Below are 25,885 nucleotides of genomic sequence, written 5' to 3' on the forward strand. Positions count from 1 at the left end.
AAAAAAGGCTAAGAATGATTGTCTTTATTTATTTCCTGCAAGAGTAACAGCTGAAGTCAAGCAGCCCTTCTACTAAACAGTTGAAAGTTTCCAAGTGGAGAAACTCCCTTCTGTAACTCCCCCCACTGCCAACCTTTCAAAGTAAAACAAAAAATAAAAAAAAAAAAAATCAAACAGGGACTTTTGAAAGTCAAGTTCAGTTGGCAAAAGATGGCCTTGACTTCTCCATTCTGCCTGGATTGAACGGCAAAGCAATCTAGTTCCTGCCTGACAGGAAGGATTTCAAGTGTGGGGAGTGCAGGAGCTGGAATGTGTAGGAGGCCAGTGCACCGGGCCAGGGCTGGGAACTGCTCAGCTAGAGAATGGACGGGTTACTTGCCTGTTTGCATAATCTCATCTCCATTTATGACCTGTAATTTAACACAGCGGAGATATCACTTGCAACAGTAACTAGGCAGCTGCTTGCTTCTCCTAGGAGGAAGTTCTCCACCTGAGTCATATGGAGAGATCCGGGGGTGGGGTGAAAGGTGGCACAGTCCCTGGTCTGATGTTTAAGAAATGGTCCCTTAGTATCATCACCAGGATCTCCATGGTGGTGCTACAAGGCCCAGGACAGGGTCACCAGGGGAGTACTCATCCTCTCCCAGTTCCAATAGAAAGTGGCTGACCCCGGTGGGGCCTTTGGAGCATAAACTGACTCGAGGAGATGGAGAGGCTGAGTTCAGGGACCAGCCTTGTCTGTAAGGGCACAGGGCTGCTGAGAGAGAAGATGGAAACCAGTTTGCTGGGTACCTGACCTGTCCTGTTTTGGGAAATGTTGGGCCCATTGCTAGTATAAGGAAAGCAATTCATTTCAGAAATATTTTTTAACTGCCAGTGGCACCAAGGCAGATGCCAGGGACATAAAAGTATGGGTTCCCTCACTGGGAAGCTTTCACCCCCAAACATGTCCTCATTCTATTAAATAATGCCAGAAGGGCTGCTCTGCTCCATCAAACACTTAAGATGTAAGATTTATCCTTTCAAAGGAAAAGTCATTTGTTACAAAAGACACTAAAGGATTTTCATAGTCTTTTGCTAGAATAAGATTTTAATGTATCAGTGAGACAACAGCTGGAATTGGGAAACCTTCCTTTTAAGGAGATTATAATTTTTTAAAAAACTAGTTTTAGTGTTTATCATCTGTGCTGTGCATGGTGCCTTGGTTTTCAAAATGTGGTCTAATGGATTCTCCAAGTGTTCTTTAGGGATCCATAGTGAGCCTCCAGTAGAAAATTTATTATACAGTAATAAATTTTGTTGAGAGAAGCCCTTGTTCTTGAATGGTCAGCAGGAACAGCTGGAAAGCCATCTATGGGAGGCACCTCTGGTTCCGCCAAAACAGTCCACAGAATCAAACCATTTGAAAACCACTGCCTGAAATATGGACCCAAACTGTTATCTAGTTTAGCCAGACCACAAGTCTGACATTGACTGATGCTTTGAGGATAACAGTTCTCCCATTCCTGAATGGTGACGTCCTTGTGTTAACTGAGAGAAGGTCCTTACTTTCCAGAGTTTTTGAGCCCTGATGAACCTGATTCCCTCCCTTGCTTTCACTTTCTATGCCTATGACTCCTGCTCCATACCCAGTCATCTTACTCTAGATGTCAAAATGGGGGCAGGGGTGGGGTAGAAATCTTCAGAAGCTAATGATGAGGTTGTCTTGACAGGCAACCGAGAAGGTGGAAATGCTGTATGCACAGAGCCACGACTACGACACCCCCAAGCTCCCTCTGCTTAAGACTGACTCGGTTTTAGACAAGCTGAAGTTATTAAAACGCTCTGTATGATTTCATTAGAACTAAAATCTATTCGGGTGTAGTTATTAATAGAACTCTCTCTGCTTTACACTGTCACATTGAAGATCCCAAAGTGAACACTTATCAACACTTGTTTCCCTGACTAAATTGCCTTCTTTATCCAGACTGTTTCTCTTAAGCCTCTCAGATGAATTTTTACAGTGTGCCTGTCGAGAAGGCCTTGTCTCTGCTACCCTTCCCTCACCTACCTTGGGGACACCTAGAAAAGTTTAAAAAATGGACCAAGTAAGAACTTTCTTCTGATTCTTAGGAGGTCTAAATATCCAGAAACTGCAGAATTCAAAGGTCCAAAATATTCTGGGAACCGTGCTGACGAGAGAGCATCACAACTCACCCTCGACTGCCGGGTCTCGTGTATGTGAGGGAGTAGGAGGCCCGTGACGCACTCTTCCCAAGGCTGTGCTTTCAGCCTTACTCCCAATTCCTTTGAAAAATAAACCCCATCCCATATTAGCCCTGTCAGGAAACTAGACTGGGGGTAAAATGCGTGTTTAAGAATACTGGGGGCTCTGCCATAGACTGACTACTGGCTGATAAGGAGAGAAGAAAGTTGGACATAAAGTCCTTGCTCCCATTTTTATTTCAGAGCTGAGGGAAATGATATGGTACTTAAGGGTGAGAAACGCAAACCTGGCTGGGTGGTCTTCAGGGAGGTGATACATTCAGTGGCCAGACCAGCCACATCCAAGCTGCACTGCCGTTTTTTATTTGTTTCACTCTAAGAAATACAACCATGTTTTGCACTGATAAAATGAAAAAGGAATTAGAAACATTTCCTGCCTCCTGGGTTTTGCTCTGATCACTGACGTGAACCTGGGAGGGGGTGCTCTTGGCAGTCATCCGTCATGCCATTATTATCACAGGTAGAAGCTGCAGTGAGCAGAGGCCCAGGTTCTGATTTCATCAACCAAAAGAGGCTCTCCAAGCACAGCGCCAACAGAGAAGGGCAGCCAAGCGAATCCCAGGCATCAATGCCAAATCCGGAACCAAAAGAATAACAAGGAAGGGTACCTTTTACAACCCTGTCTTTCCCCTGCAGCTAGACTACTGTTTGGGGCCAGAGGCTGATGGCACAGTGGACGTGACTGACAAGACTGTGAACATCATAGCCAAGCAATGGTCAGTGGAGGTCACAAGCCAGACACATGCAGTGTACTTTTCACAGGTACCCCCTTAGAGAATCCCCTCCTTTCCAGAAGGAAAGAAGTAAACCCCATCATGCACTAGGTTGAGATTTGTCGAGCAACTGCACTAAGCACGCTAAAACTTTGCTAGGTTAACAGACTTGTCACCAGTAAAGGAAAGAAAAGGTCATAGAGGTCACAAAGAAACTCTTTTACGCTTCACAAGGTAATGCTGACAACTTTCCAGTGACCTATTGTCCATCATGTGCCTTGGCATTTGCAAAGGGTCGGAAGTCAGGAGATAAGTTATTATAAAAAAGTGCCTTCCACTAGACTAACAACCTGCTTACCTGTGCATCAATTATTTTTTGCTTTGCATCGATAACTGCTTGCATCTCAGCATGATCCTTCTTCAATTCCTCTTCCACAGCCATTAGCCTAGAATGGGGTAGTAAGGAGAGATCAATATCTTCAAGGAGAGAGCTGGCTAACATAGAGGACAAGAAACCCACACTCAGGACAGCTCAGTACTGCCACTCCTTCCTAGTACAAGATCTGCAACCACGCTCTATCTTCTCACCCACCTTAGAAGAAGACATCCAAAGTTGATTTCTCTACTGGGACTGGATTTTTACCTCCTCTGGAACAGCATTCCCACAATTATTATCTCCCTCTTTTCTATCAGATCCTTTCCTCAGCACAACTTATTTCATCTTAAAATAGCAAACCAACCCACAAAAACCAAACCCTCTCCTAATCTTGTTACCTTGTAACAGCTGACCTTTCTCTTCCCCTGAACAGCTAAGTTTCCTCAGAGCGTACTCTACACATAGTAGGTCTACTTTCTTTCTCTTCCACCATTCACATCTTAGCCCCCTGATGTTTAAACTCCATGAAAAGCCTCTCGGTAAGACTGCTAAATACTTATGTGCTGCTAAAACAGCAAACCTTCTCTGACTTTAAGTTACTTGACCTGCCTACAGCATTTAACAACACTGAAGCACAGTGGTCATGAGCATGGACTCTGGGGCTTGACTGCGTGGTTTCAAATCCCAGCAGCAACACTAAGTGACCTTGGGCAAGTGACTTAATGAATTTGTTGCCTGTTTCTTTATTTGTAAAATGAGAATAATAATAATGCCTACTTCAGAGGTTGGCATTAATCAAATTATTATTAACAGATTAAACAAATTTTATCTGTAAAGTGCTTAGAAAAGTACCTGGCCCATAGTAAGTGCTATGTAGTGTTTGGTAAAATTGTCCCCTCCCTTAGTCTCCCTTGGACGTCCTTGGCCTTCTCCCTTGATTCTCTGGCCCTGAAGACGTCCCATGAAACTCCCTTCCACCTCTCTGGGCTTGCTGTAAAAAACTAAGTTAGGCTTTGACATTGAATATGTACATTTTTAAGATTCAGTTTTCCTCTAAGACCTCTCAAGTGAGTCACTAAGTTTTAATTTTTTCTAATTGTTACAACTAAAGGAAAATAGACTACCTCTACCTTCAAAGGAAGTGCACTAAGGTCTCACATTTAGAAAAGTGTAAGAGATATAGTCAGCCGTCACCTTTGTACCAAGTACCACAGAGGACATGCAGAGTTGCAAATGGCTTTTGCTGCCATTGCTTTAGGATTCTCTGGGTCATCGTCCCACCTCTTTGCAGCCCTAGCTACCTAGCCCACGTCCACCACCAGGTGACCTCTGACCTGCTGATGATGCTCTTCATCTGGCTATCCTTCTCCTCCTGCTGCCTGCGCAGCCGCTCCTCGCTGTCCTCCAGCCGGGCCTTGTACTCTAGCAGCAGCTTCTGCATCTGCTGCTCCTGCACCAGCAACCGGCGCTCATACTCCTCTAGCCGCCGGCTGGACACTCGCAGGCGCTCCTTCAGTTTAGTAATTTCCTGTTCGTACTAGAGCAGAGGAGAAGAGGCACCACAGACAAGGAGAGAAATACTGGAGTTACGCTGGTTTTAGACGTTAGTGATTTATTTTTTATGATAGAAACCCTAGGCAATGGAGCTGGATGCTGCCTGAACTGCCATTCCACGGGCTGCTGACGTTCTTTAAAATTATCAACAGGCATCACTTAGGAGCTCTGCCCACCTCCTAAAATTACACTTTTAGTCTTACCTTGGCATTCCAAATCTATATATTTATGTATCACTCTCCACATTAAACTACCAGTTCCTGCAAGCCACATCCAATCTGTGACCGTATCAAATAGGAGCAGGAAAAAAAAAAGATCAAGCATTTAGAAGCCTGACAAATGACTTAAAATAAGCCAAAAGCCAGTTGTCTACGTGAGAAAAGATTTCTGTATCATCACCTGTACTGCAGGATCTCTGACATGCCTTCACTCATCAGACTGCCATTCTTTCACCCTACTAGAGCCAGCCCTTTAGAGAGCAAGCAGCACTTCTATAATGTTAAGTTACTAAATCAATAAATAGAATTTTATGGCAGAATAGGCTATTGCTGCTTTCTCCCCAGCTATAAAAGTGTAAAACATTCAGGTCACAAGCTCTAAGCAAAAGGCCTACATGTTCTCTGGGGCTGATTAATACTGCCTCTTGGCCCATTTTCACGATATCGTTCATCTGCCCAGTTTGCTACTGCTTGTTGGAACACATGTCTGTTTTCTCACTAAAGCTTTATATAAATTTATATTCACTAAAGCTTTATATAATTCAATTGGTTACGTGGCCCTTTCTTGTACTGAAGCTGCTGTGGGTTGGGGTTTGAGTAACTGGAATGTCAAATTTCTGGGTGAGGTGAGAAGCATTAAGCTGTCTTGTATATGGCCTATTTAAATTCATTAGTAATTAATGATAAATCCGTATGCTGCTTTGTAAAATGCAATGTATTTTTACATAATATTCCATTTAATTGACAATCAGACAGTTAGCTTCTGCTTATCCAATGTCATGGTCCTACACTATGCTTATTAATCCAGAAGGTCAAAGATGACAGTTCTTATACAGTTTGAAGAGGTAGACTATGTCAATAAGAATAGTTTAGGTTCCTGCTGATAAGTAAGCAGAAGCTACTTGTCTGGCTGTTAATGAGGTAATGCCATACATGGTGTCAATGTTCTTGTTTGATAATCCTTATTCTTCATGTCAGCTTTTCTTAACAAAACAAAACGAAACAAAACTGAAGCAATAGATAATGTCTTTTTTTTTTTTAGTCAGTGTCTTTTAAAAAAACAGCTATAGTGTTACAAGTTCTTTACCCAGAAAAGGTGAAAAGAAAAACAAAAAAAGGGACTTCCCTGGTGGCGCAATGTTTAAGAATCTGCCTGGCAACGCAGGGGACACGGGTTCGAGCCCTGGTCCAGGAAGATTCCCACATGCCGCGGAGCAACTAAGCCCATGCACCACAACTACTGAGCCTGCACTCTAGAGCCCACGAGCCACAACTACTGAAGGCTGCAAGCCACAACTACTGAAGCTCATGTGCCTAGAGCCTGTGCTCTGCAACAAGAGAAGCCACTGCAATGAGAAGCCTGCACATCGCAACAAAGAGTAGCCCCTGCTTCTGGCAACTAGAGAAAGCCCTTGCACAGCAACGAAGACCCAACGCAGCCAATAAATAAATAAATAAACAAACAAAGAAAAACAAAAAAAGACAAAATCATTACAAAGATATAGAAAGGAAGTCTAGTCCGAGGGTAATCTTGACTTTGGTTAGTTATACAGAAACACTAAATATTCACCTAAAATGACTAGAAACGAGTAGCAGAGTTTTCTCCAAGTTAAGTCACCTCATATTAAAAAAAAAAAAAATTAGAGCTAATCCTCCCACCCCAGCTTGATGGACATTTCCACATATTTTCAAACACAGACACTACCTGAATTATCATACACAGATACGTATATAAGGGTTAACATAAGAGGTGGAGCTGAAGTTGGGGACCCTGGGGAGATCATCTCCTTGGCTAGACGACCCTTTGGGTGGCCTATCACTGTGTGGGCAATAAAGACAGACTAGGTTCTACCTTCTCAGCATGCTTGGCTTCATCTTGATTTTGCTCGGTTTCTTCTACATCTTCTTCATATTGCCCATTGTTCAGAACCCAGGCTGCTGTCCTCTCTACTGGGGACATTGTGGCAGAGTCCACAGGTGACTGAACCTGCGTCAGAAATACCTATTAGCATCTCCAAAAAGAGCTCATCCACAGTTAGGTTTCACAAAGAGAGCTATTCTTAGAAGACATTATTGTGATCCCTGTTTTCTGTTAAATGTTCCCAGTTCTAAATAATATTTTGTTACTGCAAGGGCTGGTGGTGAGGGAAGAGAATATCCATTTATACAACAATAAAATCTTCTGAAATGTTGTGAATAGAAATCACATCTAAGAACCTGCCGTTTTTTCCCTCCAAAGAGGGAAAGCCAAGGCCTTAAAATTGTTAATTAGTCCAATGGTTTCATTAGGTCATTACCTAATGAAATTACGATGATGACAGAATGAGAGAAGGAAAGCACAAGTTGATGGTTGATTGCTCAGGTGAGGAAACATCTGCTTAACCAGGGATGATCAGGAACCAAGGAATTGATTAATGCTAAACAACTCACAAGGTACCGATTTATATATCAGAATGCCAAATTCTTAATTTTCACATCAACCATTTAGGGAAAGAGAAAAAAAGTGATATTGGTCATTTTTACAGACACTGACTTCTTCATGGGTTAACATCACTCAGAAGTCCATATTTTACCAGAAAGTTTCTTGATGAATACAGGATCAAAACAATGGACATCAACATAGTCTAAGGGATATTTCTATCCAGTTAGGATAGCTAGATAAATTGCCCTTTTCCAATAGATATGCAGAGTGATAAGAATTCTGGCTTTGAGTAGCAATTCTGCTACTTACATTGTCACTTAATCTCTTAAATACTTTTTTCCAAATCTATTGAATAGGGCTACCACTACCATCACCACCTATCCTGACCATCTCCCAGGGAGTTCTAAGGACTGAACAATATAATGTATGTGAAAGTTCTTTGGAAACTATGGAGTACTATAGAACTTAGATGTTATTACTGTATTTATGCTTAGAAAACTGGCCCTGGATATGACAATTTATATTGGGCTACTGAACATTAGTGCTTTCTCCATAAACAGTGCTAGAAATAGACAACAAATTCTTTTTCTCTGGCTTTCTTGAGAAGAAAGAGAGAGACAGATAGACAGAACAAAGCATTTTTATGTGAGTTAGCCTTTTTATAATTAAAATGAATTTCTATTTTGAGGACCAATACTCTATAAATAATTGGAAGGGAATTTTCTCTCCCATGCAGAGCTATGTACCTTAAGAATCTTTATGTCATTTTGGAATAAAACCTGGTTAAACTCTAAATATATAGATATTTTAAAATAAGGGGTATCTTGATGACTTTGAGATTTAGAAAGACTAGATGAAAAAAATTGGTTGCAGAGACAAAAAGGTTATTTGGGGGAGACTTTAAAAAATATTCATACAAAAGTAGTATGAGGGTATTTCCTAAAGGTTTGAAGAAGAACCTGGTTTGGCTGATTTACAAACAGATTACAGATACATATCGATAAAAAACAGCTTCATGCCTGAGGCACACACAAGCAACGGTGAATGAACTTTTAGAAATTCCTTCTTTAAAGCCATTTTCTCCACTGTGTCAAGAAAAACATAAACATGTCTTAAACTTCAGTACCCTCAGTTCTTAAAAAGTCTACCTTCATCTCCACTATGGTAGGCAGGCTTCTTATACTTCATTCATTTGTGTATCATTCTCATTATTTTTGTCATAACCACGTTGTCACTGATATATTATTTATCATCTCTTTAAAACAACCTTTTTCAGTTAGCTAAGTCCTTATGCTAAGCAATATTATCAGTAAAATCATGAATTTAATGTTATATATATTATAAATTTATAAATACATTTTATATTAATAGTTAGATATTTTTCTAATATGTGTTAAAATAATTAAATGATTGATTAAATACCTTGTATATTTAAATAGTTTTGAGTATCACACTTTGGAAACACTGACCTATAGACTATAGTATCATTTATATTAAAAAAGATAATAATTATCTACTTCAAAAGTTATGAGAAACAAATGAGATGGCATGTAAAAGCAGTTTGTAAACTACAAGGAACTTCACACACACACACACACACACACACACACACACACACACACACACACACCCTAGTTCTCCCCCTACTGGATTTTGAAAGTGGAGCACAATAAATTGCTTTAGTATTTAGAGAAAAATAGTTTAAAAAGGGGTTTAGGTTTTTATTTGATATATGTACACCTGAAAGGCAAAATATTATGGTTCTGAGTCTTTAAAAATTAATAGAAAGTCAATACTTAAAGGAGACAAATGCCTTTTTAATTTTAGAATCTTATCCCTTTACCACATAGGGCACAGGAGAGCTGCTTTTCTGTGAAACCAGGATTTTCTATTCCGCTGCTGCTTGAGATAAAGTAGCCACTAAAATGAATAACTTTAATGTTTGGAATTTGTAACTTCAAGGAAGCTAATTCAGTAGCTTTCTGCTTTATAGTTAACAATATGTTGTTCGCAAGAACTTTCTTCCCCTGTGATTTGTTACGAGTAACTATTTATTGAATGCCAATAAACGCAGTACAAGCTAATAGTATCCCTAAGAACATACTAAAGAGAGATCTTAGCCCCTAAAAGCATATTAAAAACAACTTCTTAGGTAATCTAGGCATAAAATATAAAGTGAGAAGCTGTAAAAACAGAGTTGGTTCATTTCACTGGTGTTGGTGGTAGCTACCATATCTTCAGAAGGACTAACAATATCCAGTGAATTATGAGACAGTGTACAATGGGAACTGGGCATTCCAGTCTATTCCTATTTTATTGGTTGAATCTGTTTTTCAACCACTTCCTCATATACCCTAGCACTTTGCATGGCATACGGTAGGTGGTCAATAAGTTTTAAAAAAATAAATCAGACTAATATAACTATTCCTTGTACTTATGATAAAACCTTTACATAATTATAAAGAGCAGAAAAGTAATATTGAACAAATCAGAAATAGTTTTATCTACATTGAAGACTATGGAGGTGATTTTTATTTCAAAATTTTTTTCAAAATTATTTTTTATTGTAATATGTTCTTCATATGAAAGAACTATATACTGTCTTTTACATCTACTTGATTGGTCTTCTGAGTGCTGGTCTTATTTCCTGATTAGACTGTCAACCCTTGAAGCACGGCACCATATATCATAGAATTTTTTTTCTTTTGGAATGGTAGTGACTATGTCATTGCACAATTGATGCTCAGTAAAATATTATTCATTTATTATTACTTTGGATTCTCTTTAGAATTCATTACCAAAGTATAATTTATTACTAAGAGAAGGATACCCTATGTTTTTCCTCTAATCCTTTGGAAGTACATCAAAGGCTTTTCCTCAGTGATTGTTCTATCTCCTTTATAAGCTGGATAGCTAACAAAATTTATTACCTCTAGTTTATAGTCAAAGAAATTAAGAAAAGAGGTTGGTAAATGTTTCAGATGCCATCTTGCTTAGCTATAGCCTTAAGAAGAGCATTTTCTTCATTGACTTCCAACAGTGGATCATTAAAGAAAATGAAGGATGAAAAAGACAAAATGAAAAGGAGCACGGATTCCTATTAGGAATATCACCCTTTTGAGATAAAGCTTTTATAGGGTTTCTCTGGGAAAAATAATAACGCTTTAGGGCAAAAGGGCCTGAGAAAGCAGTTTCACTGATCCTACAGTTAGCCTGGCTATGCTGAGGATGACTGAGAACAGGCCGGTTCCCTGTTTATTTACTAGATATAAATAAGACTTGTTGCTTTCAGCTTCTCCATAGTCTGAAATAGTCAGGTTCCCATAAATGAATAACACTATTGCTATCAACACCAAAGAAAGAGCTGACTAAATTAGTAAGTAAACTGAGAATCCTTGAAGAGGTTGGTTAGGCGAGGGTTCAACAAATCCAAATGTGAAAACTGTAGCATCATTCTGATAGGCTTGTCAAATACCTATTTAAAAAGCCTCTTCAAATTAGAATTTCTAAGGTTAGGTAACACGCTATAATCTGAACAACTCATATATTGTAAATAGAGTCTATTATGTGCACAGAATACATGATACACAAAAAAACAAGATGGAGAGGAAAATGATTAAAAAGAAATCCAAACAGAGGCCGAAAAGGGTCAAAAAATTCCTTCTCTGTAGAACTAGGATTTTATTTCCTTCCTACTCAGCAAATGGAGAAGACTGAAGCTAGTTACATTGCCAACAATGGCCGCTCCTTTGTGCTAAGATACAAATGGAATTTGCATGGGACAAAACCTCCAATAATTACAAATGCCGGCAGAACAATCCCCACAAAGAAATCCTCCAGTTTTTGGGAGAGAAGAATTCCCCAACACAATTTCCAATTAAAATATGTAAAGGAATTTTTACGTAAAAAATGTGCTGATTATATAGAACATCAGAGGCTTCATGGGACTGAGATGAGAAAAGCAAGCAAGAATGATAAGGAACAAAAAAAAATAATAACATACGTTTGAAAGAATAAAACATCTGCATAGAAAAAGCCAGTGTAGAAAAAACAGAAAATTGAGCAATCAAAATACAGTGATTTATGGTTTAACTGGTATGACAGTGGCAGCACCAGCAAAGGCACAAACAGGGCTGAATATGTAAAGCTGTGCTGTGGCTATGCCTCACTTCATGCCAACATAACATAGACATTCCCAAGCTCATTAATGGCTATGGCTCAAAAGTATTTTAATTGGTTGTCTGAAGACCATATATGCATTTCCTACCTCCCATCTATTCAAACAGCTTTCTATTCACGCACAGAAACACGTAGTGCTTATATGATAGGTGTTATATTTTCCTACAGCACAGATATTATAAATGGCAATTCATTTCCGATGATCACACAAAAGGCTAATTTACAATATCGATTAACAGTCAGTCTGAGTCACAGGTCCTGGGAATTGAGGCCAACATGATACAGAAGGGAATGGTAAGCATTCTTCTTTTCTCTCCAGGGCTGGGACTAAATCCACCTTTGAAAAGTAGGCAGAGGGCCCACCCTGTGCCCTGTCTTGCCCCTCTCTGCCAATCTGATATTCTTCTCTACTCCTTATCTCATCCTCAGGGCCTTCAAGCTGCACTAAACCCCCACGTAGACATCTGCCTCCACACAGTACTGCATCTCTGAAATTACTTATCTTTTCTCCTCTCAGTCAACAATTTAATTCTCTGAAAGGGGTTGATCTCAACTAGAAGCTAGCATAAAATCAAAGTATGGAAACTAATTCACAATAAGGTGGGAGAGACTGATAGCCCCCTAACGTAAATTAAATGTACATATATGACATATATATAAAAGATATATATATAAAAGCATTTTCATTTAAAGAAAAGGAAAAAATTATATAATATAATCATTATGTAAATTAATAGAGTATAATCTTTTTTCCTTTTCTTTAAATGAAAATGTGTATTAAATCAAATGAATTGGTGAAATTTGGGGAAATATAACAAAATAAAAATGAAAAATTTAAGACTGAAGAAAAAGTTTATTTCTCAGGAAAGAACTGACCAACTAGGAGGTTTTGCCCAGGAAGTTGCCTACCAGAATCAGCTTAAGTTTTCATCCCTTCTTCTACTTCTTTATCTAAGAATTCTGTAAATGTTCTAATTTTTTTTTAAAACAATAATTATCAAAGTAGAGGCAAGGGCTCTGACCACAGCAGAGTGGTGGCAGAAGCAGCCCAATCAGTAAATGCCTACCTATAAAAACGCAAATATACTAAAGAGATACATTGGGGGTCTCACTGCAGTCTCCTCTGACCAGTGATTCTGCTGACAAAAGGATCTGTCATAGAACTCTTCTAATCACAAAGCTCCCTAATACAAATAAAGTAGGTTTAGGTTTCAAAAAAACTTCAACAAAGCTTTTTTTAGGAGAAAAATCTTTTTTAGATGAAAGTAAGATATGTATATATATGCATTCATAAGGTTCTTAGTTTATTTCAAGAGCAAATATGGATTGGTGCCTCAAAATGTAATCTGTAAAGAAGAGATGATAAAATTCTTAAGGAACATTTTTATTTGTGAAGAAAAAAGTTTGATCATCTTATATTAAATTTAGGTGAGACACGAGCTGGGCTTGTCCATGTAAATAGAAATATAAGAGATTTTCATAAATGTTTAGAGAATACTTGTCAACCACCTGTGTTTCTATCTTTTTACCTCTCTTCTTTACCTTGCTTCTATAGGTGCTCAGTTGTTTATTTTTCTAGCCATTTCCAGGAAAGGGCACACAGGGACTTACTACTTCCAGAGGGAGTTGGGGGATGGAGTAGAGAGCAGTTACGTTAAACTCTTGGCTGAAAGTGCAAAACTTTATTCTGGAAACTTAAGAAAAAAAATTAAGGAGGATTAATGTCCAGATTCCCAAAATATATCCTAGTTGATTTGGTCTGCAGATTCACAGCTTAAGTGTCTAATTATTACTCAACATCACAGATTGTTCTCAGTGCTGAGATCACAGCTCTGCTACTTGAAGAGACAGAAAGGCCCCTGGAGTGGTTGTTACAGTCTCCTAAGAGTAATAAGGCAAGCTACATTCTGCTGCCTCATCTAGCCAGAAGCCTCCCAAACTTTTCATTTCCTCTTCCATTAAAAGGTTGCAAAAAATAGTTTTAAGTGGAAACCCTGCTAGCAATTGGATTTCTCAATGATTTATATATAAAGAACCGAGGAAACAGTTGGACCAAGTACCTGGCAGCCCCCTCCAGCACTCACCCCTACCTGCTGTGTCTGCTGTCTCTGGATCGCTCTCACTTTGGGAACAGGGCTCTCTCTGGAGGAAGAGGACTGCTGCCGGGACCGGCTCCCATTTTGCACAGGTTCGGCCACCAGAGCTGCAGATGCCAGTGACATGCTCCCGGTGCTACGTAGGGAAGCACTGTGTGGCAGGGATGGTGGGGCTTTGGCTCGGGCACCTAGCCCAGCCTGGTCCATTTTTCGGATCTGGGCCTGCCCCGTGCTATTCTGCCGTGGCAGAGCAAGAGGTATGTGTCTGTCCGACACAGTGTGCCGCCTGGAGAAGTCCTCACTCTGAGTGCTACGTTTGGTGAAATCTTCCATGCTGCTATTGCTGGGTCCACTGAGTTTGAAGTCTTCACTGTTACTTTGGCTCCTGGAACTGGCAGTGCTTAGGTTCTCCAAACTGGAATCCACAGAGGCCTTTGGCATTGCTGGAATTGGGTTATTGAGGTGATAGACAGGGTTCTGGAATGACAAGGGCTGGAGGCTGCCTGGCTGGTTCAAGGCTGGGTGCAGGGGCCTTCGCACTTGGGGTGCGCTCTGGGGAGTGCTCTGGGTTTCCCGAAGTTGTTTGATGCTGGCCACCTGGGTTATGGAAAGCTGGCTTCCAGTCAGGCGCATTGGCATGTCAAGCATGACAGACGCATGCTCCACTTGGGCGGCATGAGTGTCCTGAAGGTCCATGAGGGAGATGCTCCGGCCATTAGGAAGGCTATTTTCCTTTTCATCCTTTTCAGAGTAAGTCATGCTCTGGGAGGAGGCTTGCTGAACCAGCAATAACGTTTTCCCTCTGAAATAGCTATCTGTGTTGTCCTGGCTTGGAGATTTTAGTTTATGCAAATCACTGTGGAAAAAGAAAGGACCCTTAATTACTCCTGAGGCAAATTCAACGGAGTTAAGATTCCTCAACTCAAGCACATGAACTCTTCAGAAGGCTCAGAGGTCTGGTGTGGAGACTTACATTGGTTTCTAAACACAGATTTCATCATCACAATTCTTAGGATAAGATCCAACATTTTTAGTTTTTCTTCAAAGGCGGAGAATAACACTGTATAGACCACTCCATCCCTGTCTTAGATTTTTACTAGAATTCCAATAATTGCCTAGTTAGGTTTTACACCTCCCAAGGTATTCCAATTCATAGTTAATTGGTTCTGTCTAAACCTTCGAGAAGCCCTGAGTACACAACCAAAGGGTCCCTACTAAAGACACAAGTCTTGCCAATACAGAAAACAAAGTCTAAGCATCAACACTGTATCTACCTGTCCAGCTGACACAGCCAGCTCTAAAATATTTTTCACTGAGGTTCTCAGATTTTTGAGCGCTACAACACCTGAAAATATCAATTTCATAGAGCTCTTAGTCTTCCATTAAGCAGGACATAGGTTCTTTTTATAAGTTTGTTGAATATAACTCTACAATATCATTCTAGAAAATAAGTATCCTAGATCATGCGTATTATTATGACAAACAATTGGATTTATCTCAGAAGATTCTTTCCAACTGCTCATGATTTTAAAGTTGTAAATTCAACAAGTAAGTTAAATAGATTTTTCCCAAATCTCTACATATTATCTCCCTCTGAGATAAGTAGTTCCAATTCTCTCTGAAATTCATACCTGTCAGTAGGGTCTTCAAAAATTTTCTGCAGCCCAGAGGAGAGGCTTCCACTGACATTTGGACTGGAGTTATGCTCAGTGAAGCGTCTCAGATGCTGTTGTATTGGTGTAGGATTAGTCAGAGATTTGGTAATATCAGCAAGAACACGAGGGAGAGGTCCCAATTTTGCCACGGTCGCCTGTAGGAAGGAATTTTCACCCTAATTGGATAATAAGCATTGCGATATCCACCACAGATTGTTTTTGGGACAACGATGCCCATTGATGGAGGGGTGGAGGTTGGAGGGAAGGGTAGGTGTTTGCATATGGGAGTGGCAGGTTCATAATGCATTGTTATGGAGCAGCAGAACCATGGCGTCGAGATGAATGGAGGAGGCGAAACAAGATGCAGCAGACATTGAGGAAAGAAAGGAAATAGAAATTAGGATTATGCAAATAAAAATTAAAAGACATGCTCAAAACAACCAAACTATTGCCATTCCAACTAAAATAGACATGCAAAGCAAACTAAATCTTTGGGAGGCTGGTAGATCAAGGTGGGGGAGGGTAGGGGAAGAACCAAACACCTTCTAACCAAAAAGAACTTTAAGACCAGAGGATTGGCTAGTGTGATGAAACTTCCAAAGAAAAGGGATCATGTGAGGAAAGAAATGCATGCCGACATACAAGAAGGTGTTGCATTCAGGGGTCCAGAGCACTGCAGGGCACACAGTTGATATTGCCATCCACTAGCCATTTAATCTTGGGAACCCTGACCTACTGCCAGCTGAGTTTGCATCAGCAAGACAATTTTTTAAAAAAAATTTAAACAGCAAAGTTATGACACATCTATGAGATGTGTCTAGATAGATGTACTGCTGGTTCCCAGGACCAAACAGAAATTAAAAAGGAGAACGTGTGTTTACACTGCAAAGCCTGTTAAAAAGACCTTGACCCTGAATAAACCAGGTTGATTTCAGAAGATAACTGTATCTGCATCCCACTGATGCAGTTATTCAGTGAAGAATAACTTTTTATGATTTGCTTTATCCATCTCAATCATTTTTTTCTTTGGGGAATTCTCATTCTCATGGGGTCTTATGGGAACCTTCATCCATGAGGCAGTTTTACATGGCTGCCTCCGGGTTTTCGTTGTCTTCTCAACAGACTCTTCTACCCTGCTCAAATGAGTACAGTGCCATCTGAAGAATGTCTTTACTTGCTTGACTCTCTTGAGCCATGATTCATATCCAAGGAATTTACCCTCGGCATAGCTGCAACTTAAAATCTAGCTAGCATTTCTAAAAGTTAAGAAGGGGTCCTTGAGAATAAGAAACAGGTTATTATTTTACAAATGTTTTGGGCACCAGTGGACACCCTACCATTTATATTTCCTCAGGAAGGTGGTCTTTGTTAATAGGTTTTACTCCCCTCTCCCTCATTTTATTGGTGCAATGTTTTTAAAGATAATTGGGGGTGGTGGTGGTGGTGGGATGAATTGGGAGATTGGGACTGACATATATACACTAACATGTATAAAATAGATAACTAATAAGAACCTGCTGTATTAAAAAATAAAATAAAATTCAAAAAATAAAAAATGTTCTGACTCAAAAAAAATAAAGATAATAGGAAAATGGAGGAAAACAAATAAACAAATTCTTATCACAGAAAAATAACTTTGTTTTTTGAAGTTATTCTAACATACCACCACAGATATTTATAAAGTAGCTGTAGCAAACAAAAACATCAATAAATACTTATTGTGATAAACCTAGCCAGAGTCTGTTAGACTGTTTTCCATAACAAATTCTATTCCTCTTTGCAAAATTCGAGAAGGAAGAAAATGATTGGCATGGTATATATTTAGTTATTAATATGGTATACAAAAAAATTCTTAGCTTATAGTCAGAAAATAAATGATTAAAAATGATAATTGTTTTCTCTATTCTTAATTCACATCTACAGATGAAAAGAAAACATCAGGATTTTCAGATCCCACATAACTCTATAGGTACTAATAGTTATATTAAACCCTCTGACTTGCATGATAAAAATAAATCTCATGGTAAGTTACTTAAACGTGATAGTCTCAGTATTTTTCTAAGTCCACACTTCCGTTAGAAATTACTACATGAAGTTTCTTCTCACTCTACTATACATGAATAAGGCTTCATACAACAATATTTGATATTAGTTTCTAGGCAAATACACAAACATATTTGTTTATAGAAATATATACTCCATTAATTCAGGTAACTACTTAAAAATATATGTTAATAATTTTGTGGCTTATTAGAATTTCCTGATTTGTAGGGCACATATTTTACTCAGAAATCAAAACTATTTCCTCCCAGACTTCTAGGGCAAAAGGTTGCTTTCAACAAGCAGAAAGCATGAATGTGATTACTCTGTAGATATTCTCCAGAATCCAGGTACATTAGGGTTCTCTACCTCCCATCTCCTGTTACCCTTCCCGCCTACTTTACCTTATCAAGTTGGGAAACTACTTCCCACAGTAAGGAATGCAAAACTGAAAGCTCTCGGCCCAGATCAATGTAACCATCAAAGCCTGGGGTGTTTGAGATGGTGTCCGGATTAGAGATCTCCAAAAGAAAGCGCTTCATTCCACCCCATTCGTGTTCTAAAAAATCATTCATGAATGCCATGTATTCCTCTTTGTTACCAAATCTGAAGTAGAGGGAGAGAAAATGAGAAAGAACATATTCAGGAAAAGAGATGTGATCATTTTGAATTGACTTTACACAGACCTATACATTTTTTTTTTTAATTTTGGGGAGGTGACTAATTTGTTTATTATCTATAAGTGATAAATACTAAAACATACTTTCTTAATATTATATTAATAGTCAAAAACTTTGAATAGCTTTCTATTCTCTATAGGGTAAAGACAAAATCCTTTTTTCCTGGTATTTAAAGCCATTGTAAACATTCATTATCAGTATAAACCTTCAATATTGCTAGCTTCTTCAAAGTCCCCCAAATACATTATACTCTTTTTCTTCTCCAAGTCTTTGCTCATGCTATTTATTTCTACTAGAGAACTTCCTCTCTTCTTTGCCTATCTAGGCTCTAGCTATCTTCCAGGCCTAGTTTAAGTCCATAAAACATGTTCCAAAATAAACTAGAAACAATTTTTACAAGAATTAGCTCAAATATGGGTAAACATGTATATTTCTGTGTTAGCATATATATAGAGCACACAAAGTTAAAATAGTGCACTTCTAAAAAGCCACATGCTACAAAACAATGTATCTCATTGAAGTTCTAATCTTTTCCTTCAATACATTGCTACTAGAAACTTGTACTTAAGCTTCAATACTGAGTAAATCTGGGATCGATTTTGCCAGTGTGAATTGCTTCTCAGTGATTTCTTAAAATTGTTTTCTATAAATTATAAAAATTATACAAACTTAAGAAAAAATTGAAAACAATGAAAAGTGGAAGGAAAAAAGGGTAGGTGTACCCATTCCACCACCCAAACATCTGCTATTTACAGTTCAGTGCATTTCTTCTCCAACTGCTTTCTCCTAACTTCTCTTGAAAAAGTTGAAAGCTACAGAAAAGTTCAAAGAATATACAACGTACACCCATATGCCATTCACCTATATTAACCAACTGTTCCCATTTTGCCGTTTGTTTTCACTCTCTTCTCTTTTTTTGATTGAACCATTTTAAACTAAGTTGCAGACATAGCCTCTAAGTACATTAGCACCTATTTCTCCAGAATAAGGAAAACCGCTTACATAAACCAATGCTACTGTCACTAAAACTTTTAAAAGACATTATTTATAAATTATCTCATATGTAGTTCATATTTAAATTTTACCAATTGTCCCCAAAATGATTTTTATAAATGTTTGTTCCAGTTCAGATCCAATTAAGATTCAAGCAATGCATTGTCTCTTTTAATCTAGAACAGTCCTCCCTCCATCTTTTCCATTTTTCATGATATTGACTTTTTGAAGGGGCCAGGCCACTTGTCTTAGATAATGTAACCATAGAATTTTGACTGATTGCTCTTCCCAATGTTCCTATACTTAGGTTTTTGTGTTTTCATATTGTTGGGATAAAAGTATACGCACCATTTGGTATCCTATCTTTTTTTTTTTGGCTGGAGTTTTTTTTTTTTTTTGCGATATGCGGGTCTCTCACTGTTGTGGCCTCTCCCGTTGCGGAGCACAGGCTCCGGACGCGCAGGCTCAGCGGCCATGGCTCACGGGCCCAGCCACTCCGCGGCATGTGCGATCTTCCCAGACCGGGGCACGAACCCGCGTCCCCCGCATCGGCAGGCGGACTCTCAACCACTGCGCCACCAGGGAAGCCCTTGGCTGGAGTTTTTAATAAAACTTTTCATTTAATATAATTATATCTGTATCATTTTGCATATTATTGGTTCTTTGTAAACACAACTTGCAGTGGCTGCAAATATTCCACTGAATGCACAGACTACTTAACCATTCCTCTATAAAGTGAATATTCAAATTGATTACAATTTTTTTGCTATTTTTAATAATACCACAATAAAAATCATGTAACATGAGTTACGAGGCACCCCACGCTCATCCAAAGGTTAGGCCTCATGTACTTTTTAAATAATGTTGTTAAAAAGTGGTTATGGTAGTGACACCTACTTGGCAAAGTTGGCCAGGTTCTGGATGACCTTGGCAATGAGAGTTAGAGTCCGAGATGTGCGGTCATCAGGATATTCCTGCATGAGGTTGAAGAGACTGGGAGACATGATGGCCGGGCACAGAAAACGGAGAAACAACGAGGCACTGATGAGCCGCTCGCTGATGTCTTGCTTGCTGCGGTTCAGGCACTGCTGCTTCCAGGATGCAAACACTTCTTTCAACTCACGAGGGAAAACACTGGGGAAGGAAGAAGGACCAAATATAAAAGTACTAGAACCCAAGGAAGCACAGGTGATCCCACTCTGGCCCAACAGAGCCAGGCTATGAGGAGGGCCTAATAGAGAACTTCTGTCTGATTCATGCCTGAGAAGTGGTGGAAAATTCACAGACGTCCAGATGGAGACCAGAAACCCAAAGCTACAAAACTCTGGAATTAGTGTAAACTTAGGTTTGCAAAGTGGGGAAATGGCATGAGGCTCCTGACTAAACCATTTAGTTTACTACAGCTCATCATAATCTCTCTAAAGACTGTTCATCAAAAAGCTTCCAAAATCTCACCAATTGCTGGGGTTAGAATAATGATCAAAAATCATTAACACATTTGTTTGACACTAGTAAATATGTTTAAAAGTCCTCAAAATACTTTTGGTATTCGAGAATGTGGTGCTAATATTCTGGGGAAATATTATATTTATGTGGATAGTTCAGAGCAACTTCTGCTTACAAGAGAGATTTAGATTTTAGACAAAACTGTATTAGGGAAACTTTCAATTTTTCCCATAAGTCCTTCCTTTGGTTGGGAAATAACAGTTAACACTGTGATAACTCATATTGAAAAACTGAAGTTCCAATAGCAGGGAGTGAAGCACCGACAGCAGCTCACCAGTAAGAGTTGATGATCTTGCAGAAAGCCAGCTCACAGCACATTTTCAGGTTGCTCTGATGGTCTATCAGTTCACTAGATGAACATTTGCTGGGATCCACTTCACAGTTTTCATCTGACTCATACAAAGCTTTGATGAACTCCCCTATTTCGAGAGAGAAGATGACGGACAGTATAACTATAAATAGTGTCTTCCTGAAGAGAATAAAAGAATGTAGGATTTCTGTACTAAAATGTGTAATGGGGAATTCGTTCTGATGCCTGACATGGAGGGCACAAAACACTGTTCACGAAGGGTTATTGCTCTGGAACCCAAGAGATACCACCTCCTATACATCATGTTTATTTTCCTTACTCTGGAAGTGGAAAAACAGCACTCATTAACATCATCATCATGGTATTTACAAAAAGAATAATGAAACTACTTTAAAAAATGCTACAACTTTAAATCTTTTATCTGAAATCACAAATATATTTAAATAGCAGGAAATCATTACTTATTATAAAGCCTCTTTACCTTATGAATAATGTTGTTACTATTTTAGAAGAATAAATAACCCAAGTTTGAATGATTAGCTTACCTATGCTTTTAACTGCTAATACTGGTGCAAACACAGATTCAAGTAAGGGTCTCTAGGCTTACCTCTCCTAATGGGGATAGTCATTCAACATAGCACATAGCAGAGCATCTCTTTATATAATTTGGATGTTTTTCCAAATAAATTTAGCTTAGACGCCCTGTTCATATATCTTAGCCTCTATAGAGATATGCCCAGTATTTCCTGAAAGAGCAAATCCTTACCTTACCTGTTTATCACCTGTTTATCCTCCACCATGCACTATACCATGTATTTGTTCTGTTCTATGTTTCACACTGTTTTGTGCTTATTTGTTCACACGCCTGTCTCATCTTTAGGATGAATACCATTGAAGGTCAGGGACTGGGTTCTATTCATGTTCAAATCCCAAGCCTATTAAATAGCTTCCAAAGCATTGCAGGGGCTCAATAAATATTTGTTAGAGATGGTAGTATGTTTTTATTTTTTGTTTTTTATAGGTCTTTATGACAGAGGAGTAGAACTTTCACAGCTCCTTTCAAATCTGCTTATATTAACTGAAGTTCAGGCTAGTTATTAATAGATTTCATGAAAGTGAACAGTAATTCCTATAAAAAATTAAGTGGCAGCAGCAATATCAAAGAGCATTTTCTATCAAAATGGTTAGTACTAGGATAAATGAAAGATTTAAAAAATAGCTGTGATACAGGAATGGGAACTGATTATTTGGAAGAACAATGCTTGGAGAAGAGGAATCTAAGTGATGCACAGAAAAGAAAGTGGTGCAGAGAAAAAGTAAAGGCTTTGGAGTCAGAAAGATCTAGGGTCAAATCCTGGACCCATCACTTAACCAACTGTGGGGCCGTGAGAAGTCACTTAACTAGTCTGAGTTTTGGGTGCTTTATTTGGAAAATAGCATTAATCACTCCAACCCTCTAGAGCTATGGTGAGGATCTGAAAATAGTGCATGAAAAGAAAAGTGTCTGATATGGTGCCTGGTACTTAGTAGGGGCTCCATATAATAAGTATTGTTATGTACAAACCTTGTAAATTTAGAATAACTTTTCATAGAGTGAAATAATCAAAACTGGTAAGAGCCTTTTAAAAATGTTTACCAACTCTCACAGGATTTCTATTGAACATGTTCTCAACATCACCTATGCTATGTGCTCCCACAGAATTTACCTCATTTAAAGAGTACCTGAATTTAAAAATAAGTCATCAAAGTCAAATACTTCATGTAAAAATCAATCCACCTCTAAATTTATATCATTAATATTAAGCTTATACCTAGGTGAGTTATACCTATTCCAGGAGATAATAACTAATATTAATAAATAACTTGTGAATTTTGAGAGTATTTTTCTTTTATTCTTCAAGAAAAGAACCAAATAAACAACTCAAGGGTCCAGAAGTAAATTAATTGTCTAAAGTTTTTTATTTTTACCTGATTATGATATATTTAAAATCCTCCAAACTTGAGAAAATTCTTTTCACTTTTGAAACTGTAACCTGGGACTTTCCTGGTGGCGCAGTGGCTAAGAATCCACCTGCCAATGCAGGAGACACAGGTTTGAGCCCTGGTCCGGGAAGATCCCACATGCGTGGAGCAACTAAGCCTGTGTGCCACAGCTACTGAGCCTACACTCTAGAGCCTGAAAGCCACAACTACTGAGCCCGTGCGCCTAGAGCCCATGCTTCGCAACAAGAGAAGCCACCACAATGAAAAGCCCGCGTGCCGCAACGAAGAGTAGCCCCCCACCCCCGACTCGCCGCAAGCACAGCAATGAAGACCCAACGCAGCCAAAAATAAATAAATTAAAAAAAAAAAGAACTGTAACCTATGTCTGATAGTGTGGAAAGTACCACATTGAAAGGTGAACTTTTATAGATCTGCACCTAGAAGCTGTTTAGCCGATCACAACTTACTGAGACAGATTTAATGATCCCTTCATGTCTGCTCTCCTGCCTTTAAAAAAAGAGATCAAGGACAAAGAGGATGGGTGTTCAATATGTTGTTTAAATTTGAGTTTGTGCCTAGAATGTTCTATGGTGTGTTTCATTAACTCATTATTATCTAGCATCCAAATTTCACGTATAGAAATAAGCCACTAGGTACGGACATACTATTGCTAAAAGGAAATTTGCCTCTGCCACCAGTGGTGGAAATTAGGCCTTTTTAGAGGCCCTCTAATTAGAGGGCCTCTAATTAGGCCCTCTGATTTAGAGGCCTTCTATATGTCACAGAAGATGGTGTTTCCTGTTGATCAGATGCATCAACATGCAAACTGATTTCAATGAGAAAGGTAAAAGGGGTTAACAGATGAAAGACTTAATTTAAGTCTAACTGAGGCAGAGTCTGTAAATAGTAATGCTTTTAATCAAGATAAATGAAGACTGGCTAAAAGGCAGGTAGATATTGTTTAATATGACTGGCAACTTTTAACTCAATTTTCTCTGAGAATTCTTCAGGTAGTCTGCAAATAACATCTATTTTTTTTTTTTTGCCCAAAGTGTACGAAATACAACAAAACTTTAATTATTCAGAGTGCTCAGCTGTACTTATTAATTTGATTTTTTGGTTCACTGAGACTTCACTGTGAAGCCTTCTAATTTAAAACTTCTGATAGGGACTTCCCTGGTGGTGAAGTGGTTAAGAATCCACCTGCCAATGCAGGGGACATGGGTTTGAGCCCTGGCCCGGGAAGATCCCACATGCCGCGGAGCAACTAAGCCCGTGCGCCACAACTGCTGAGCCTGCGCTCTAGAGTCTCCAAGCCACAACTACTGAGCCCTCATTCCACAACTACTGAAGCCCATGTGCCTAGAGCCCGTGCTCTGCAACAAGAGAAGCCACCGCAATGAGAAGCCCGCGTACCACAACGAAGACCCAGTGCAGCCAAAAATAAATAAATAAAATAAATTTATATATATAAAAAAAAGGCTACCTAGAAATATGGGGAGTTCGATGGGGAGAAGACAGTAGAATCTCTTTCCTGAAGAAGCTTACCAATTAATTTTGTTTGTGCTCTTGGAAGCAGTAGCCATTTTCACCACCCTGGTCCTTGCTTTTGGGTTACAAATATAATAGAGATCTTTGTGGGGTTACTTGAATTTCTTCCCCTGCTCACTGAATCAATTTTCAGGTCTCATTGAGCCAATCAGCTATTTAACTATTAACTGTTCTAGGACAGTTAATAATTAACTGTAATGATTAACAAAGGACTTGTCTCTCCTTTTCACTTCAGGAATTATTTCATTTGGGAAGCCTATTTAGCACACTGATGGTAGAATATGAATATCTGATTTTTAAGAAGTAGATGGTCAACAAATATCTACACCTTTATCTCCCCAGAATAGAGAATACTGTTTGAGATGCATCATCATTGCTTTTTATAAGGCAGTGCAAATCATTAGAGCAAACCACGATATGTAATTTATGATATGACTGTACAAGCTTTTTATGTGAAACTCTGATTCTGTACCTTTCCTAATGTCAATGAAAATCCATTTTCACTAGTCTTCTTTTAAATTCCTATTAGATCTTAAACTAAAGCACATGACTTAGAGAAAAGAAATAAATATGAAGATAGGAAGCAGGAGAAGAAAAAATGTACTTCTCCAAAGTAGGAATTAACTGCTACTACAGTGAGTCCAGCATAGGTAAACACAACGGTCCTGTTTCTTGAGCAGTCATTCACTTTTTAGCCTGTGCAACCTGGCTCCTGTGCTCCTGAGAGCAGTCCCAGCCATCACGAGTCATCAAAATGCAATAGCCATGTTTTCTTTTTAATCTTTACTTTCCTCAATCTCTGACTCTATTGATACTTTTTTCCTCTTGGTGTCTAAGACACAGTATTTTCCTTCTTTTTTTTGCACGTGTGCATGCATGCTTCCTCTCTCTTTGACCACTTCCCTGATTCCTCTGCTTCCTTCTACACCATAAACCAGGTGCACTGTTAGATCTGTCTTTGGCCCTATCCTCTTCCTGCTCCTGTAATCTTGTAGTTTCATTGATTCCCTCCACATGGGTAACTTAGTCCTAAATTTTCACCAGCCAGCTAGACAGATGTCTTGGGATTTCCTACCTAGAACCCCTGGGATTTCCTACTTGAACTTCAAGTTGAATACATGTGAAGTGAAAATATCATTTCTCATTCTTTCAAGCCTACTACTTTTATGTTCTCATTCTGTTAAGAATCTCATCATCCTTCTTGTCACTCAGGAAGGCCCCAAATTCACTGTAATATTTGATCTCCTCCTCCACCACGCCCTGCCCCATTCTCACAAACTGAAAAGTTGCCAAGTCCTATTAGCTCAACTTCTTTAATATTTCTTAGATCCAACTTTTCTCTTA

At 38.9% G+C, this 25,885-nt stretch overlaps 1 protein-coding gene across 12 annotated transcripts in view; it reads right to left on the bottom strand.

The window, feature by feature from the left end:
- The window catches only part of RASAL2 (RAS protein activator like 2), a 382,318-nt gene that overhangs the window by 7,730 nt on the left and 348,703 nt on the right, over window positions 1–25,885 (bottom strand). For 8 of the 12 annotated variants that reach the window (XM_033428151.2, XM_033428152.2, XM_033428150.2 and 5 more), the window contains 8 exons: window positions 20,972–21,116; window positions 20,089–20,325; window positions 17,923–18,124; window positions 15,455–15,654; window positions 13,818–14,679; window positions 6,979–7,113; window positions 4,689–4,891; window positions 3,337–3,424 (listed from right to left, as the gene is read on the bottom strand). In XM_033428151.2, coding sequence (XP_033284042.1) covers window positions 3,337–3,424; window positions 4,689–4,891; window positions 6,979–7,113; window positions 13,818–14,679; window positions 15,455–15,654; window positions 17,923–18,124; window positions 20,089–20,325; window positions 20,972–21,116 — 2,072 coding nt within the window. Of the gene's footprint in view, window positions 1–379; window positions 411–3,336; window positions 3,425–4,688; window positions 4,892–6,978; window positions 7,114–13,817; window positions 14,680–15,454; window positions 15,655–17,922; window positions 18,125–20,088; window positions 20,326–20,971; window positions 21,117–25,885 lie in introns of all 12 variants that reach the window. The other 4 variants (XM_033428154.2, XM_049700863.1, XM_033428147.2 and 1 more) reach the window with 3 other exon arrangements.

The sequence above is a fragment of the Orcinus orca genome, chromosome 1 (assembly GCF_937001465.1).
Source record: "Orcinus orca chromosome 1, mOrcOrc1.1, whole genome shotgun sequence".
Lineage (NCBI taxonomy): Eukaryota > Metazoa > Chordata > Mammalia > Artiodactyla > Delphinidae > Orcinus > Orcinus orca.